Raw genomic sequence first — 19043 nt, forward strand, 5'->3', positions numbered from 1 at the left:
AGGCTGGAGAACAGTGGTGCAATCTTGGCTCACTGCAGGCCCAACCTCCTGGCCTCAAGTGATCCTCCCTCCTCAGCCACCCATAGTGCTGGGATCACAGGAGCCAGCCACCACACCCAGCCACAGTGGGGTTTTTATGGAGGCTTCATCACAGAGGCATGATCATCACTGGCCCTTGGTAGTCAACTCAGCCTTCATCTTCTCTCCCCTCCCAGGAGTTTTGAGGATGGAGATGAAATTCCCAACCCTCTAATCCTGTCTGGTTTTCTGGTGACCAGCTCCCATCCGGAAGCTACCTAGGGGCAGCCAGCCACCAGTCATCTCATTAGCATATAAAAGACACTTTGATCACTTCAGAGTCTATTCCAAGGGTTGCAGGAGCTTTTGCCAGGAGACAGGACAAAAACCAAATAGATATTTCACAATATCAAACCAGGTGACATTACTCCAGATAAAAATGACTCTGGATTGGTAAACAAACTGCATCTGAACTGAAGGACTGAGTAAACTATGACTGGCTGGTAGGAAGCCATGGATTGGGGTTTTCTGAGCACATTGTCACTCAGTGATATGTAACTGGGCACATCTTTTGCTGGGACCCTGGAAGCCATGCCACTGGGACCATTACAGGAGATATTGGTCTATGGAACAGGTTAGAGCTTCCAAGCAACATTTGTTTCATCCTAGCACTCAGCAGTGTGGTTTTGTTCCCTGGCAGCGGAGCTCTCACGAGGGAGGGGCAGTTTGCTCTGAGAAGCCCTCCTGCTGGAGAAACCTGCCTGTCACCGCCCTCTGGCAGGCTGGCTTTCCTGTCCCCTCTCCTGCACAGCTGGGTAAACTAGTGCCACTGTGGCTGATTTGGGCCTTACGGGTGCAACGAGTGGCTTGAATTGAAGGCCAGCAAGTGTGGGTGTGACAGGATGGGATCTGGAGCAGAAACAGGTGGGTTATTAGTCTTTGCGAGGAATTGGGGCCCTTGTAGAAGTGAGTTCTTGTTTGGTGGTGACAAGGCCAAGCACAGACCTTTCCCCTTTTGCCTCAGTCAGCTGCCCGGGCCACAGACCTCTGGCTTCCTGTTCTTTTTTTCATGATTGATGAGCGAAGGTTAGAACGGTTTGTCATGATTGATTAGCTATGTTTAGAACTGTTCGTTGTAGCTCTGTGTCCCCTGCAAAGCCTGCTCTGTCAGCCCCAGGCAGGACTGACTTCCTCCTTTGTGGACCACCCGGACCCTGTCCTAAATCTGTCACTGTCCCTGTGAGGCAGGCTTCCTCGCTGCCTCGGTTTCATCTATGAGTGTGTAAGTGTCGCTTTTCTCCCTCCACTAAACTGAAGCTCCTTGAGTTCAAGAGGTGTGGTTTTGTATCAGTCTTTCCTTCACAGGACTTACCAGTCTGGCCTCTATTCAGTAAACATGTGTTGAATGAATGAATTTCCAGGGTGAGATATTTCTCATAGCCTGTCTGTTTCTCTTATAAAGTTCAAAATGATTTTAGTCATATAGATACTCTATGTAATATACTATGCCAAACTGACTAGTGACTGGCATAAGAACAATTATATAAGAAAGGCCAGGCCGGGCATGATGGCTCACGCCTGTAATCCCAGCACTTTGGGAGGCCAAGGTGGGCAGATCACAAGGTCAGGGGTTCGAGACCAGCCTGGCCAACATGGTGAAACCCCGTCTGTACTAAAAGTACAAAAATTAGCCGGGTGTGGTGGTGGGCTCCTGTAGTCCCAGCAACTCTGGAGGCTGAGGCAGGAGAATTGCTTGAACCCGGGAGGCAGAGGTTGCAGTGAGCCAAGATTACACCACTGCACTCCAGCCTGGGTGACAGAGCAGGACCCAGTCTCAAAAAAAAAAAAAAAAAAAAAGCAAAGGCCAGTGTGGATGCGGGAGCCAGACCGCATGGATTCGACTCCCTCATTCCTGGCTGTGTGACCTGGGCTAGTTACTTAGGCTCTGTGCGCCTCACACTCTTCATCTGTCAAGTTTCTCCTAGAGGGCACAGAGTAAGCCCTCCATGTGCGTGAGGTGCCACATCCCGGTGCCCCAGGCTGCTCCTGGCATGCTAAAGAGGAATGTGCCATTACAGGAATCATTGACCTTCAAGGACGTGTTTGTGGACTTCACCCTGGAGGAGTGGCAGCAACTGGACTCTGCCCAGAAGAACCTCTACAGGGATGTCATGCTTGAGAACTACAGCCACCTGGTGTCCGTGGGTGAGGGACCGCGCCACGGGGTGATGCAGAATGCCCCCAGTACTGTGTTTCTTTCTCAGCTGCTCCAAGCTCCGGGGCCTGGGAACAACGAGTGTGGGTTACCACCCTCAGTGAGTTTGGGTTACAGCCAACTGTGCAGTATTCGTAGTCCCCGTTGAACGGACTCTGGAGAGCATGTTGGTGCCCTTGCTTGCTATGTGAATGTTCTGTACTGAGGGGCAGATGGCTGTGTGCTTGGGGTCATCCCCGAGGCCGTGCCACCTTCAGCCTGCAGGGGTGGGCCTAGGTTCTGGAATTCCTCAGCGTCAATAACGAAGTCCTATGTCATGTCCCCTGAACAGGGTATCTAGTTGCGAAGCCAGATGTGATCTTCAGGTTGGGACCAGGAGAAGAGTCCTGGATGGCAGATGGAGGGACCCCGGTACGGACCTGTGCAGGTGAGGACAGGCCAGGTGAGTCAGGCCGGGGAAAGGGACCAGGTTGATTGGTGACAGCTTGGCCTCTGGGATGAGCTCAGGAGCCCTTCTGAGAGCCCCGGACTTGTGGACATGCCTAGGCTCTGATGAGCGGAACTGTTGTCATGTCCAAATGAGGCCTCTGCCTGGCCACCGGTTACAGTCTCTGCGTTCTTTGCTTGGCGTTCCCATAGATTGTGGCCACTCTTGTTCTGAGATCCCATTTCTACCTTCCACCCTCCTGGCTTGTTAGTGAGAAGTGCCAAGCCTCTTCTCATTCCTCTCCCACCACCTTTCTGGAAGCTTTTAAGACTTATTCTCCCACCTTCTTGGCCTTTTGTATTTTCACCATGGTAGATGTATTAATAGATGTCAGCATTTCCTCTTTATTGGGCATACTGTGGGCCCTTTCAGGCTGAAATTTGGACTGTTTTTTTGTTTGTTTGTTTTTTGTTTTTTGTTTTTGTTTTTGTTTTTTAGCCTAAGGTAGATTATCATGCCTGTTTGTTTTTTTGTTTTTTTTTTTTTTTGAGTCAGTATAGACACCAAAGCTTTGCCAGTGACCTTTACCCAACCAGGTACCCACCACGTTCTTGCCTGCTCTCACTTTGTGGTTAACACTGTAAACCTCACACCATTTTCTGTTTTCTCTACTTATTTCTTCTCAGACTGTTACAAATCTGACTTCATACTACTTGTTATCAGATTCCTCCATTTTTTAATACATCCTTCCCATTCAACTCTTGTTTTTGTTATTATCTCTTTACTTATTCAAAAAATAAACACACTCGAGAGGACATTACTCCCAAGGTGGAATACTTCAGTGAACCATATTTTAGTCCTGCATAGAGCTGCTTTTTCCTTGTCTATTTTTCCTGTGGGCTGCCTACAAGGATCCAGAAACTCTTCTGATACACTGGTCTGCTCTTTCTCTCCCCTTCATAGTACCCCCTTCACTGGCCCATGGCAAAGAAGCCTGTTTAGAATGGTGTTACTCTTCAGAGGGTGACCGATGAACCAGCAGCCTGGGCATTGTTGGGGCACTAAGTAGAAAATCAGAATCTGAGGCCTCACTCTAGATTTTCTGAAGGAGAATGTGCATTTCAACAAGCTCCCCAGGGACCCCATAGACACAGTAAAGCTTGAGAATCACTGCTCATTAGAGATTAATTTCAGAGCATCAGCTGTAGTCAGGTGCTGGCCCCAAGGACTCCTCAGATGGCTTCCTCCAGAACCCACTCCTCAGCACACACACCTGTTCTCTGAGATCCTCCCTGTGCTGGCATTTGTGGCTCCCACCATTCTGTAGCTTCCTCCAGGAATGTTTTGGGTGATGATAACCTCTTTGTTGCTCAGTGTAATTCCATATCTGCTGCTTCGAGATTTATCAGGATTTCTGGTGTGCTGATGGTATGCTTGCTTTCTTCCAGTGATGCCTGGAATTGTAATGACTGTATGTCTTGTTCTCATTTCAGTGCTGTCCTAGAAGGGAGGAAAAGCAAATTCAGGCACAGTCTACCCTCCTGAGTCCCAATTCCCTCATAAGAAAAACTATTATATTAAAATACAGACATTTATATATTCAGTCTAAGAGTGCAGAACAGTATAGGCTAAAAAGTAATCTTAGGTGCATTCCCAATCACCCCCCAAGGGCAGCTTCCTCTACAGATTTCTCTTTTTGGTTCTGGTGAGCACCTCCATAGGTTTAGGGAATACCTTTATATCTGCATTTTATGGGTTTTCAGTTTTATCTTCCCTCTATGAAAAGTAAGGATTTCCCTCACACTTTGGCCTTCCACTCCCCAGCTCTTCACAAGTTTGTTATATGCTTATTTTTAGTTCCTTTATTGGTTACATTTGTAACTTTAAATAATATAGCTATGCATTTCATATGGTAACTTTTAAAAAAATATAGCTAAGTGCCAGTGGCTCATATCTTTAGCTCAAACACAACCCCTAGACATAAGAGCCTACATCTTGTTCTGACTTGTTCCAGTGTGGGACTGGTGGAAGACATTCAATAAATATTGCACTGATTGATTTGGACCTGGGCAGAGGAAGGAGCTTTGTTATTCATCCACATACAAGTGGCTAAGAGTGACTGTGGAGCCACATAGCCTGGACTGGACTTCTGGCCACTTTCCTCACTAGCTATCACTGTGTACACATTGGTTGGCCTCTCTACCTGTTGTGGGGCTAATGATAGAACTGAATGATTTTCAGAAATTAATGAGTTGATCCATGTAAAGCACCTAAAAGGGTGCCTGGCATAAAGGGAACACTCAACAAATGTTATCACTGTTTTTATTGTTGTTATTATCCATAAAAAACGTTTTCTTTAATTTAATGTAGTGGTTGTTAACCAGAGATGTATTACATAGTTACCTGTGGATCTATCAGAATATTCATGAGTAGGCCCCACTGTAGAAATTGTTTCAGAAAGCCTAGGGTAGGCCTGGTTGTGTGCATTTTGAGTGACACTCCAGAGGGTTCTGATGCCCATCTTTGGTTAAGATCCACTACTTGAAATATCTGCTGAGAGGAATTGCAAGGGAATAGGAGACAGCAATGGGCATGCGAGCAGGATGGGATGGAAAGACAGGAGCACATGGACTCACTCCTAGACAGCTCTCCAAACTCCCAGGGTTGGAAGCAGAATGCAGCAGAAAGCAACTTGAATTTCTTCCCTGTTTCTCCATATTTGAATCTATTTCAGGAACTATATTTTTCCCTCTGTCTCCTGGATGAACCCTCTGGCTGGTCCCATAAGTTCACTGGTCATTCTGAGATAATACAAATCTTCTGGGAACTGTTCCTTTCAAGAGTAGCCTCATTACAGTAATGAAAACTGTCCAGTCTCATGTAGTAGTACAAACTGAAATTTATTTCAAGTTTGTTGATCTTTTCATAGAAGTTTTAGCTTTGTTAATTTTCTCTACCATTTTTCTGTTTTATTGATTTCTTTTACTTTTATTTTCTTTTTCCTACTTACTTTCAGTTTACTTTGCTGTTTTTTATCTAGCTTCCCCCAACATTTTATTATGAAAAGTTTTATATAAAACAAGTAAAAGAATTGTAGATTGAACACCCATATAATACCTCCACCTAGATTTATAATAACTATAAACATTTGGCTATATTTATCCCCTGTCCATCTGCCAGTTCCTCCAATTTCCATAAATTCGATTTATTTTTTTATAGTGCATTTCAAAGGAAGTTACAGAGATCAGTACCCTTAACCCCTAAGTACCTCCACAGGCATATCATTAATTAGAGTTCAATATTTGTTAGTACTTTATCATTAGTACTCATGAAGTATTTTAATAAAACAAAATGCCCTTATGGCACCATATGATCTTTGGCCATACGTGTTAATGTTTGAACGTAATTTTCTATATGTGTTTTTATATGTGATCATTATATATTTATGTTGATGTGACTGCATTCCTTTTATTTTTTCAAATGAAATTGATTAAGGTATAATGTACATACCATGAAATTTATCTTTCTTAGGTATACAGTTGTATAGTTTTGACAAATATGTAGCTGTGTAATTACTACTACTACAATAAAAGTGTTGGACATTTTCATCCCCCACAAAAAACTCCATGTTTCCTTTTATAATTCAGTCTCTCTCCTCATCCCAGGCTTGACCTCTTTTCCTTCTAGTTTGGTTCTTTCTAGAATGTCATGTGGCTGGCTTCTTTCACTTACCTTAATGCATTTTAGGTTCATCCATGTTGTGGCATGTATCAGTTTGTTCCTTTTGATAGCTGAGTAGTGTTCCAGTTTGTCTGTCGATGGACCAGTTAATGCACATTTGAATTGTCCCGGGTTTTTTTTGGTTATTATGAATGAAGCTGGCAGACATTCTTGTACAGGCATTTCTGTGGATCTGTGTTTTCATATCTCTTGGGTAAATATCTGGAGTGAGATTACTTGGCCATATGGTAAGCATATGTTTAACTTTATAAGACATTGGGCCGGGTGTGGTGCCTCACGCCTGTAATCCCAGCACTTTGGGAGGCCAAGGCGAGTGGATCACTTAAGGTCAGGAATTTGAGACCAGCCTGGCCAACATATAGTGAAACCCCGTCTCTACTAAAAATGCAAAAATTAGCTGGGTGTGGTGGCACATGCCTGTAATCCCAGCTACTTGGGAAGCTGAGGCAGGAGAATTGCTTGAACCCAGGAGGTGGAGGTTGCGGTGAGCCGAGATCATGCCACTCTACTCCAGCCTGGGTGACACAGTGAGACTCTGTCTCTCAAAAAATAATAATAAGATATTGCCAAACTGTTTTCTAGTGTGGCTGTACTATTTTGTTTTCCCACCAACAACACACCTTTCTAGTAGGTATATAGGGGGATCTCATTGTAATTTAAATTTGCATTTCTGTAATGATCAGTGATGTTGAGCATGTTTTCATGTGCTTATTTGCCATCTGTATATGTTCTGTGGTGAAGTGTCTATTGTAATCTTTTGCCATTGTTTGTTATTAAATTGTGAGAGTTCTTTATATATTGTGGATATAAGTCCTGACCAGCTATGTGTTTTGCAAGTATTTACTCCTAGGCTGTGGCTTGATTGTTCATAACAGTATCTTTTGAAAAACAAATGTTTCTGTTTTTATAAAGTCCAATGTATTAAATTTTTCTTTTACGGTTCATGCTTTTTGTGTCCTCTTTAGAAAATCTCTCACTAACCCAGGGTAACAGAGATTTTTTCTGTATGTTTTCTTCCAGGAGATTCATAATTTTAGTTCTTATATTTAAGTCTATGACTGTTAATGACTTAATTTTTGTATCTGGTGTGAGGTAAGGGTCAACATATTTTTATATTATTTTTACATATGCATTTCCAATTGTTCCAGTAATATTTTTGAAAAGAATATTCTTTCTTTTTCTCAGATCAACAAGTGATCCATTTATTTGACATCTACTAAATGATGCCAGGTGTGGTGCCTCACACCTATAATCCCAGCACTTTGGGAGGCTGAGGCAGGAGGATCCCTTGAGCCCAGGAGATTGAGACCAGCCAGGGCAACATAGTGAGACCCCGTCTTTACTAAAAAATTAGCTGGGCATGGTGGTGCGCACCTGTAGTCCTAGCTACTCGGGAGGCTGAGGCACAAGAATTGCTTGAACCCAGGAGGCAGAGGTTGCAGTAAGCCAAGACCGCACTGCTGCACTCCAGCACTCCAGCACTCCAGCCTGGGCAACAGAGCAAGACTCTGTCTCAAAAAAAAAAATGTTAATAGTAAGAATTTCACTGGGGAACTGGGATATATAAAATAATCTAATGAAAACTGAAAATTAAGAATTTAATATATATATAAAAGAAACACAAAATTTAAAGAGCAACAACAAAAGAAGAATTTCATATATAGACTTAATAGCAGATTAACCAGAGCAGAAGAGAGGTTAAGTAAGAAAGATAAGTTACTATCAAATATTCAGTCTATTCCAGACTGTTCTTTCTTAATTAACTTACTTTGGCATCCTTTTTGAAAAGTATTTGAACATATGTGTCACTCTGTACACCAATACAGGTTGAGTATCCCTAATCCAGAAATCCAAAATCCTAAATGCTCCAAAATCCAAAATTTCTTGAGCACCGACGTGGCATCCAAAGGAAATGCTCATTGAAGCATTTCAGATTTCATGTTTTCAGGTTAGGCTGCTGAACCAGTAAATATATAATGTAAACATTCTAGAAACCAAAAATATCTGAAATCCAAAAACACTGCTGGTTCCAAGCATTTTGGATAAATGATACACAACCTGTACCACATGTCTTAATTGCTGTAGCCTTATATTATGTGTTTAAATCAGGTAGTATGAGTCCTCTTACTTTGTTCTTCCTTTTTGTAATGTTGTAGCTAGTCTAGGTCTTTGGTATTTTCCTAGAAATTTTAGAATCAGCTTGTCAATTTTTGCAAAAAAGCCTGCAGGGGGTTTTGACATTGCATGAAATCTGTGGATAATTGATGTGCAATATTGAGTCTTCTAAAGCAAAATATGGTATATCTGTCTATTTCAGTCTTTTAAATTTTATTTCAGTAATATTTGATAGTTTTGAATGGATAGGTCTTGCACATATTTTGTTTAATTTACCCCCGTGTTTTATGTTCTTTCAAGGTAATGTAAATGGGGTGTGTGTATGTACATAGTTGTTTTGTATTTCATTTTCCTATTGCTCATTGCTAATTTATAGAAGTGTAATTGATCTTTCCATATTGGCTTTGTATCCTGGAACCTTTTAATAAGCTCACATATTAGTGCTAGTAGCTCTTTTATAGATGGTTTGGTATTTTCTACATAAACAATCATGTAGTTATGAATAAGGACAGCTTATTTCCTTTCCCAGTCTGGATGCCTTTACTTCTTTTTCTTACTTTATTGTACTTACTGGCTAGGATCTTCAGTATAATGTTGACTCAGGTAGGGAGGGCAACATATTTGCCTTGATCCTGATCTTAGGACAAAAGCATTTACTCTCTTACCATTAGGCCTAATTTTACTTGTAGGTTTTTTCATAATGGCCTGATAAAGGTTGAGGATATTTCCTTCTAATCCTGATTTTCTGAAAGTTTTTTTTATTATGAATGGATGTTATAAATTATTTTTATGGATCAATTCCTATGATTGTGTTTTTTCTCCTTTAGACCATTACTTCCCATGTAATTATTGATATTATTGGATTTACAGGTACCATTTTATTATTTCTTTTCTGTTCATCCCACCAACCAAACTTCTTTTTGGTTTTTTGTTATTTTACTTCACCATCCTTCTCTTTGGAATATTTGACTATTTTTTAAATTAAACATTCTATGTTAAGATAATCGTAGATTCCCATGCCCTTTAGGAAAAAATAAAGATAAATCTCATGTATTCTACCCAGTTTCTACTAATGGTGACATCTTGAAAAACTATACTACAAATCACAACAAGGATATTGACATTGAGAAAGTCAAGATACGGAACATTTCCATTACTACAAGGGTCCCTCATATTGCCTTTGTATAGCTATACCCATTCCTTCCCACCCCACCCCTTCTTAAGCCCTGGCAACTACTAATTTGTTCTCCATTTCTATAATTTTGTCATTTCAAGAATATTACATAAATGAGGTCATACAGTATGATACTTTATGGGATTAGTTCTTTTCACTCAGCGTACTTCTCAGTTGGATTCATCCTGTTGTGAGTACCCAGAGTTTCTTCTTTTTTATCACTGAGTAATATTCCACCAAATGGATGTACCACAGTTTGTTTAGCCATTCACCATTTGAAGAACATTCCTGTTTTCAACTTCATTGATTTCTGCTCTGATTATTTCTTTTCTTCTGCTTGATCTTTATTTCTAATATATGCATTCAGTGCTATAAATATCCCTCTCATTGCTATGTCCCACAAATTATGATATGTTGCATTTTCATTTAATTCAAAATAGTTTCAAATTCCCCTTACGACTTATTTAGAAGTAAGTATATCTTTAAATTTCCAAATATTTGGGGTTTTCCAAGTATCTTTCTCATTGATTTTTGTTGTAATACTATTATTGCACATAATATGATTTCTTATAAATTTGTACAGGTTTGTTTTAAGACCCAGAATATGTTCTATCTTGGTGAATGTTTCATATGCACTTGAAAAGAATGTATATTCTGCTGTTGTTGGATGCAGTGTTCTCTGAATGTCAATTAGGTGAAGTTGGTTGATGGTGCTGTTCAGATTATCTATATCCTTGCTGGTTTTCTGTCTACTTGTTCTATCAATTATTGAGAGAAAGTGTTGAAGTCTCCAACAATAATTGTGGATTTGTCTGTTTCTCTTTCAGATGTATCCATTTTTGCCTCATGTATTTTGAAGTGCTGTTATTAGGTACATACACTTTTAGGATTGTTATTTCTTCTCAAAGAATTGACTGTTTTATCATTTTGTAATGTCCTTCTTTGTGCCAGAAAATCCTTCTTGTTCTGAAGTCATTGTCTGAAATTAATGTAATTTCTCCAGCTTTCTTTTGGTTAGGTTTTCATGGTATATCTCCATCCCTTTACACATCTCTCGACAGAGAGTTTCCTTATACCTCTCTCTACCCGCCCCCACCCCGCCAATTTCCCCTAATAGTAACATCTTGCATTAGTATGGTACATGTGTTACAACTGGTGAATGAATACATTATTATTAACTAAAGTCACATCTTACATTAAGGTTCACTCTTTGTGTTGTTCAGTTCTATGGGTTTTGTCAAATGCATAAAAATCCACCATTACTGTTTCATACAGAATAGTTTTACCGCCCTAAAAATTCCCTGTGCTTTGCTTTTTCATCCCTTTTTCACTCTCTCCTGGCAAGTACTGATCTTTTTACTATCTCTATAGTTTTGCCTTTTCTAGAATGTCATATAGTTGGAATCATATAGTATGTAGCCTTTTCAGACTGGCTTCTTTCAAATAGCAATATGCATTTAAGTTTCCTCCATGTCCATGGCTTGATAGCCCATTTCTTTTTATTGCTGAATAATATTCCATTGTGGATCACTTTGTTTATCCATTCACCTATTGAAGGACATCTTGGTTGCTTCCAGTTTGGGGCCATTATGAATGAAGCTGCTATAAACATCATGTGCAGGCTTTTCTGTAGACATAAGTTTTCAACTCATTGTGGTTCATTTCCTTTTGAAGTTTGTAATTTTTTTTACTGTGAACTCCTTTTCAGTGAGAGTTATTTTCCATGGAAATTCTGTGTACCCTAAGCTATGAAAGCATCACTGCAGAACTATTTGGATTGCCACTGCTGGGGCCCACTGGTTTCACTAATGCAGGAACAATTTATAGGTGAATTTATCAACTTCGGGGGTTTTGTATTATACTTCAAATGTCCATTTGGAATGCACTCCTACATGTGGTACAGGACTGTGGTTCTGACTTCTTGTAAGTAACCCCTGATTCTTCTTAACATTTTCATTAGCCAGTGGGTGACATCTTTCTAGTTCCTATTTTACACACAGAGATGTCCTTTGTGACTCCCAGCTTTAACCAGGTAGCTCAATTCTAATTCTCTGCACAGTTGTGCCCTGTGGCCTAGAATTCACTTCACACTCATGATTAGAGCCTTAGTCCCCCAACTGCAAAGCCACACAGCTTCAATTTCTGTTCACCCCCTCACTTTAAATTTCTTCTTCATTTTTGTCACATAATAAATTTATTTTCTGGTTTGAGCTTGGCTGCATATTAAATTATTTTTGTTAAATTTGAGCCAGCATTTCTTTGTACTTGCACTCAGGGGAGGTGGTGGTGGTGGGACATGGGGAGGGTCCATCCACATCAGCTCAAGTCATGTTGATAGGAGTTCACTGCTTGGGCATTTAGGGATTAATGTTATTCCATAATATTCCAGTGGAAAGACTTAACAAGTTTGATGATTCATTCATTTTCTTCTAGAAGTCTGGCAAGTTGATGAGCAGATAGATTGCTACAAGGAAAGCCAAGACAAACTTCTGTGGCAAGCTGCATTCATAGGCAAGGAAACACTGAAGGATGAAAGTGGTCAAGAATCCAGAACATGTAGAAAAAGCATTTATCTGAGCACAGAATTTGATTCTGTAAGACAAAGACTCCCTAAATATTATTCATGGGAAAAGGCATTCAAAACATAATTTAAACTTTCTTAGTCAAAATAGAAGCTATGTAAGAAGGAAAGATGATGGATGTAAGGCGTATTGGAAAGTATGCCTCCATTCTAATCTTCATAAAGCTCGACCTGCAGAGAGATTTTTTGACCCTAATCAACGAGGGAAAGCCCTCCACCAAAAGCGAGCCCTTAGAAAAAGTCAGAGAAGTCAAACCGGGGAGAAACTCTACAAATGTACTGAATGTGGAAAAGTGTTTATCCAGAAAAGAAACTTAGTTGTACATCAAAGAACTCACACCGGAGAGAAACCTTATGAATGCTGTGAATGTGGAAAAACCTTTATCCAGAAGGCACCACTTATTAAACATAAGAAAATTCATATGGAGAGAGACCCTATAAATGCAGTGTCTGTGAGAAAGCCTTTAGTGGGAAGTCAACTCTCATTAAACATCAGATCATTCATATGGGAGAAACCTTACAAATGTAATAAATGTGGGAAATCTTTTAGTGTTACATTAACTCTCATTGTATGTCACAGAACATAAATGCGTAAGTTGCATGCTATTGTGAGTAGTGTGATGAAATTTTACATTGTCCTGCTGTTTCCTGCTCAGGATGCAAATCAGTGAACCCTTTTTTTTTTTTCTTTTTTTTTTTGAGACAGTCTTGCTCTGTCATCCAGACTGGAGTGCAGTGGCACAATCTTGGCTCACTGCAACCTCCACCTCCCGAGTTCAACCGATTCTCCTGCCTCAGCCTCCCGAATAGTTGGGATTACAGGTGCATGCCACCATACCCAGCTAATTTTGTATTTTTAGTAGAGACAGGGTTTCACCATGTTGGCCAGCCTGGTCTTGAACTCCTGACCTCAAGTGATCTGCCTGCCTCAGCCTCCCAAAATGCTGGAATTACAGGCGTGAGCCACTGCACCCGGCCTGAATCATCCTTTTGTCCAGTATTATATCCATGCTGTATATGCTACCTGCCCATTAGTCCCTTAGCTGTCTCAGTTGTCAGATTGACTGTCATGGGATTGCAGTGCTTGCATTAAAGCTACCCTTATTGTATAATGACCCCAAAGTGCAAGAGTAGTGATGTTGGCAATTTGCATATGCCAAAAATAAGTTATAAAGTGCTTCCTTAAAGTGAAATGGTTAAAGTTCTTGACTTAATAAAGAAACAAAATGTATGCTGAGGTTGTTAAGATTTATAGTAAGAATGAATCTTCTATCCAGGAAATTGTGAAGAAGGAAAAAGAAACTTGTGCTAGTTTTGTTGTCACATCTCGAACTGCAAAAGTTATGGCCACAGTGCATGATAAATGCTAAGATGAAAAAGACATTAAATTTGTGGGTGGAAGGCATGAATAGAAATGGGTTCTGACAGCAATCAGGTTCGGTACTATTCACAGTTTCAGGCATCCGCTAGGGATCTTGGAACATATCCCCCATGGATAAGGGAGGACTCCTGTACATTGTCATATTGTGCATCAAAGAATTCATTGAGTGTAATCATGTAAATCTAATATACATTTTTTTAAAAAAGCCCTCAGATATCATTTAGCCTTTGGTAGATGTAAGAAAACTCAAAAGTTACTCAAATCATTCAATAAATGATTATTTATTTATTTATTTATTTATTTTGAGACAGGTCTCACTCTGTCACTTAGGCTGGGATGCAGTGGCATGATCACAGCTCACCAGAGCTTCGACTTCCCAGGCTCAGGTTATCCTCCCACCTCAGCCTCCCGAGTAGTGGGGACCATAGGCACCCGCTACTACACCCAGCTGATTTTTGTATTTTTTGTAGATGGGGTTTCGCCATGTTGCCCAAGCTAGCCTCGAACTCCTGGGCTCAAGTGATCTGCCCACCTCAGCCTCCCAGAGTGCTAGAATTACAGGTGTGAGCCACTGTGACCAGCCAATAAATGACAAATTCCTTACTCATGAGTTTTAATACATTGTACATCAAATAATTTATGAAGGGTCAAAACCATGAAGATAGCAAAGACTGGAATGCCTTTGGAAAGAAGCGAGGTGTCATCTTATATCAGAGCACTTATGTTCAGCAAACATCAAGTTAATAAATTTGATAACCCAGTTTTCCTGTATAATATAAGGAAAATCATGTCTCAGATATGTCATCATCCATTTTATAGAAAAGATCGCAGGGGTTACAGTCAAGCACTCAATTATAAATTATACACATATTCTCTGTAGAACAGGTTTAGAAGCTTCTGAAAGTATAAATACATTTTATAATCAGGAGGACAGAGGAAAAACATATTAATCCTTACTAGGCCAATCTCCAAGCTTATCTGTAAATAGATAATCCCTAAATAGATTAGTTTCAGAGCACATGAGCCAGCAGGATTCTCAAATAGACCTTGCACATGTATTTTATCTGTCATCAGTACAAAAGTGGAAGCATCTTACGGAGAAAGATACTCTTCTGGGATACTTTTCTTGAAAAGTCAAAATTTATTCTCAAAAAAGTAATTATGGTGGGGCAATAGGAGGTTCAGAATTTCTAGGAAAGATCCTATAAGAGCAGTATTAATTGAAATAAAAATAAGCAACTTGAATATCCAGTAATAGGTGATAGAGTAACTTGATATATTCATAAATTGGAATCATGCTTCCCTTAATGTATTCATATTTTAAGGAGTTTGGAAAATGTTCATAGTAAACTAAGACTATAAAACTATGATTTGTGTTGTAAAACGGCATATATATAAGAAGGATATGGCCAGGCGTGGTGGCTCATGCCTGCAATCCTAGCACTTTGGGAGGCCAAAGCGGGCGAATCACCTGAGGTCAGGAGTTGGAGACCAGCCTGGCCAACATGGCGAAACCCCATCTCCACTAAAAATACAAAAATTAGCCAGGTGTGGCAGCGCATGCCTGTAATCCCAGCTACTCGGGAGGCTGAGGCAGGAAAATCCCTTGAACCCAAGAGGAGGAGGTTGCAGTGAGCTGAGATCGCGCCACTGCACTCTAGCCTGGGCAACAGAGTGACATTCCATCTCAAAAAAAAAAAAAAAAAAGGATATGCGATATGCGCCATTATGAGTTCAGTTGTCTCTGGGTTGTAGGAATATAGGCAAATTTTTTATTAGTAAAAAGTTAGATACATGTGTATATATTTATATTACATTTCTATCTTGTCTGTGTTTATTCTCACATGTGGAGAGAAATACACAAAAAAGGAAGAAAAGAGAAGGAAGAAACTACACCCTACTATTAACACTTATATTTGGAACTAAAATTACTCATTTTTTAATGCTTCTGATTATACTCTCAAATTTCAAGAAACTACCAAGAAGGATTATTTAAAATGTCTTTTATGTAGTTTTCTTTATCCCTCCTTTTTTTCTATTCAGTTTTATTTTCAATATATTACACTATTCTGCTACTTTCTATTCTGCACACATCATCCCACTTTGACACGTCTACACATATTCTCTATTTTCCATATGGTTGTCTGTTTGATCTCATTGTTAGAAGAATATATTCTACAACGTTGAGAAAGTGTATCTTAGGATTTTAACTGGGAGAGTGATTTTCTAATGAGAGCTAAAGCATCATCTTGCTTTTACACTTCATCCTCAGAAATCCTGTGACCTAAATTGGAAGATACCAGATTTTACATATGAGAAAACACTGTAGTGAGTAACTCAAGGTCCCATGGGTAAGAAGAACAAACTGACAAAAACCCAAACCTTCAGAAACCACATATAAATTCTGATACCGGTGATTGCTATTGGATAACTATTTTCTCTTTTCCTCTTTTTTCCGTATTCCCTGTCACCAGCTCACAAAATGCACTGTGGTGAGTATCTCTTAATATTGACTTGTTATGAAAGTAAAGGCTTTTCATTTTATAAAAGCATTACATTGATGAATTCCACTGATTCTCATGGCAATACTATTAAGTAGGGAAGATGATGACAGTCCCACCTCCACCAATCAGACATACCCTCTGATATTTTACAGAAGAAAAAGCAAAATCATAAGGAGTTTGTTTACTTAAAACTCTTGGAAAACAAGAAATATAGCAAGCATTAGCCACTGATACACATTCCGTGTGGCGCCATGCAGACAATCTGTGTTCCTCTGCGATGTCTTTCATCCCTCTACACCTCACCCAATGGAAGAGAGGAGGGAACATCTTATGTGGTAATTTAGTATCTTCTCATTTTTGTCTTGGATTTAAATGTTGAATAAGAAAGTAATGACCAGACCCTCATTTCCATGTATATTGTAGTTGGTATTGCCAGGCCAGCAATCATGCTGCAATAAGTTGTTGGTGGGGCAGGGGGTGGAGGATGGGGAGATAAATTGAAAAAAGTGTAAAGATATTGCCAAGCTGTGGAAACAATGAGTTCTAGATTAATTAAAATTCCAGAAAGTGAAGTGCTTTTTCTAGGGGAGTTGACAATTGCTGACCATTATCTGGGGGCACTTGCTGATTTTCACTGTGAGCTGAGGATGGGGCTTGGTCTAGGCTGATAGACTTTACAAGAGGAAGAGATCCAGAAGGGCTTTTGGAAGTTATATAGGGCTGACTTAGAAACTAGAAGAGCTTCAAGCACATGACTAGTTTTGTCACAGGACATTTGCTAAGTTTGTGATGGTATGGGAGGTTAGGGAACTGGGCCAGAAAGGCAGTCTCTCTACTTTGGAAGCAGTCCAAATAAGAGAAGGGGCTTGGCACAGTCGTGAGAAAGAAGGCTAAAGAGCTCAGCTGAAAACTCATGAAGGGGAGAACTAAATCTCAAGCAGTTTTTCTAGACCAAACAGGCTCTCCAGCAAAAGTGCAGGAGGGAAACACCTGAGGAACAGTGATGAACAAGAGCTGGGTTGTGTTAGTAACACTAAAGCCCTGATTGTTTAAGGTGATCAGTGCCTTACCTTACCTCTCTTATCTTTAGAGGAAAAGATAAACCCAATAAACTACAGTCTCTACAGTTTGTTTTTTTTTTTTGACTTGGGGTTTCACTGTCACCCAGGCTGGAGTGTAGTGCTGTGACCATGGCTCACTGAGGCCTCAACCTCCTGAGCTCAAGAAATCCTCCCACTCAGCCTCCTACTCAGCCTCTTGAGTAGCTGGGACTACAGGTATACACTACCATGCCTGGCTAATTTTGTAGTTTTGTGGAGATGGAGTCTTGCTATATTGCCCAGGCTGGTCTCTAACTCCTGACTTCAAGTGATCCTCCTGCCTCAGCCTCCCAAAGTGCTGGGATTACAGGTGTGAGGCACCACACCCAGTCATCTACAGTTTTTATTTTTTATTTTATTTTATTTTTTTTTTTTGAGACGGAGTCTCACTGCGTCCCCCAGGCTGGAGTGCTGGAGTGCGGTGGCGCGATCTCGGCTCACTGCAAGCTCCGCCTCCCGGGTTCATGCCATTCTCCTGCCTCAGCCTCCCGAGTAGCTGGGACTACAGACGCCCGCCACGCCCGGCTAATTTTTTGTATTTTTAGTAGAGACGGGGTTTCACCGTGGTCTCGATCTCCTGACCTTGTGATCCACCCGCCTCGGCCTCCCAAAGTGCTGGGATTACAGGCGTGAGCCACCGCGCCCGGCCATCTACAGTTTTTAAAATACACAATGACCCCAAAATTAAAGATTATTAGATGCGAGAAAAGGCAGAGAAATTCAGCTGTTAGGACAAAATGGGTCAGGCACAGTGGCTCACACCTATAATCCCAGCACTTTGGAATGCCGAGGTGGGAGGACTGATTGAGCCCAGGAGTTTCAGACCAGCCTGACTGATACGGTTTGGCTGTATCCCCACCCAAATCTCATCTTCAATTGTAGCTCCCATAATCCCCACATGTTGTGGGAGGGACCTGGTGGGGGGTAATTGAATCATGGGGGTGGTTATCCTCATGCTGTTATGATAGTGACTGAGTTCTCACGAGATCTGATGGCTTTATAAGGGGCTGTTCCCAACCTTGCTCAGCACTTCTCTGCTGCCACCATGTGAAGAAAGACATGTTTGCTTCCCCTCCCATCATGATTGTAAGTTTCCTGAGACTTTCCCAGCCACGTGGAACTGTGAGTTAATTCCTTTATAAATTACCTTTATAAATTACCCAGTCTAGGGTATTTCTTCATAGCAGCGTGAGAATGGACTAACACAGTAAATTGGTACCAGGAGTGAGGTGCTGCTATAAGGACACCTGAAAATGTGGAAGCAACTTTGGAACTGGGTAACAGACAGAGACTGGAACAGTTTGGAGGGTTCAGAAGACAGGAAAACGTGGGACAGTTTGGGACTTCCTAGAGACTTGGAGGGCTCAGAAGACAGGAAGATGTGGGAAAGTTTGGAACTTCCTAGAGACTTGTTGAATGGCTTTGACCAAAATGCTGGTAGTGATATGGACAATGAAGTCCAGGCTGAAATGGTCTCAGATGGAGATGCAGAACTTGTTGGGAACTGGAGCAAAGGTGACTCTTGCTATGCTTTAGCAAAAAGACTAGGCTAGGCATGGTGGCTCATGCCTGTAATCCCAGCACTTTGGGAGTCTGAGGTGGGCAGCTCACTTGAGTCCAGGAGTTCAAGACCAGCCTCGGCAATATAGTAAAACCCTGTCTCTACCAAAAATACACAAAATCAGCTGGGTGTGGTGGCGAATGCCTGTAATCCCAGGTACTTGGGAGGCTGAGGCAGGAGAATTGCTTGAACCTGGGAGGTGGAGGTTGCAGTGAGCCGAGATCAA

The 19043-nt window shown here is 40.9% G+C and overlaps 1 protein-coding gene and 1 pseudogene across 6 annotated transcripts in view; one reads left to right on the plus strand and one right to left on the minus strand.

Moving 5' to 3' along the window:
• The window catches only part of LOC105541706, an 8598-nt pseudogene extending 6687 nt beyond the window's left edge, over positions 1-1911 (minus strand).
• Positions 1-19043, plus strand: part of KRBOX4 (KRAB box domain containing 4) — a 55754-nt gene that overhangs the window by 22149 nt on the left and 14562 nt on the right. For 2 of the 6 annotated variants that reach the window (XM_011982817.1, XM_011982818.1), the window contains exons 4-7: positions 2097-2223; positions 2565-2660; positions 10518-10561; positions 12124-12633. In XM_011982817.1, the coding sequence (XP_011838207.1) occupies positions 2097-2223; positions 2565-2660; positions 10518-10561 (267 nt within the window). In that variant the 3' untranslated portion in view covers positions 12124-12633. Of the gene's footprint in view, positions 1-2096; positions 2224-2564; positions 2676-10517; positions 10562-11398; positions 11547-12123; positions 12634-19043 lie in introns of those variants that run through there. The other 4 variants (XM_011982814.1, XM_011982815.1, XM_011982816.1 and 1 more) reach the window with 4 other exon arrangements.

Source organism: Mandrillus leucophaeus, unplaced genomic scaffold (assembly GCF_000951045.1).
Source record: "Mandrillus leucophaeus isolate KB7577 unplaced genomic scaffold, Mleu.le_1.0 Scaffold243, whole genome shotgun sequence".
Lineage (NCBI taxonomy): Eukaryota > Metazoa > Chordata > Mammalia > Primates > Cercopithecidae > Mandrillus > Mandrillus leucophaeus.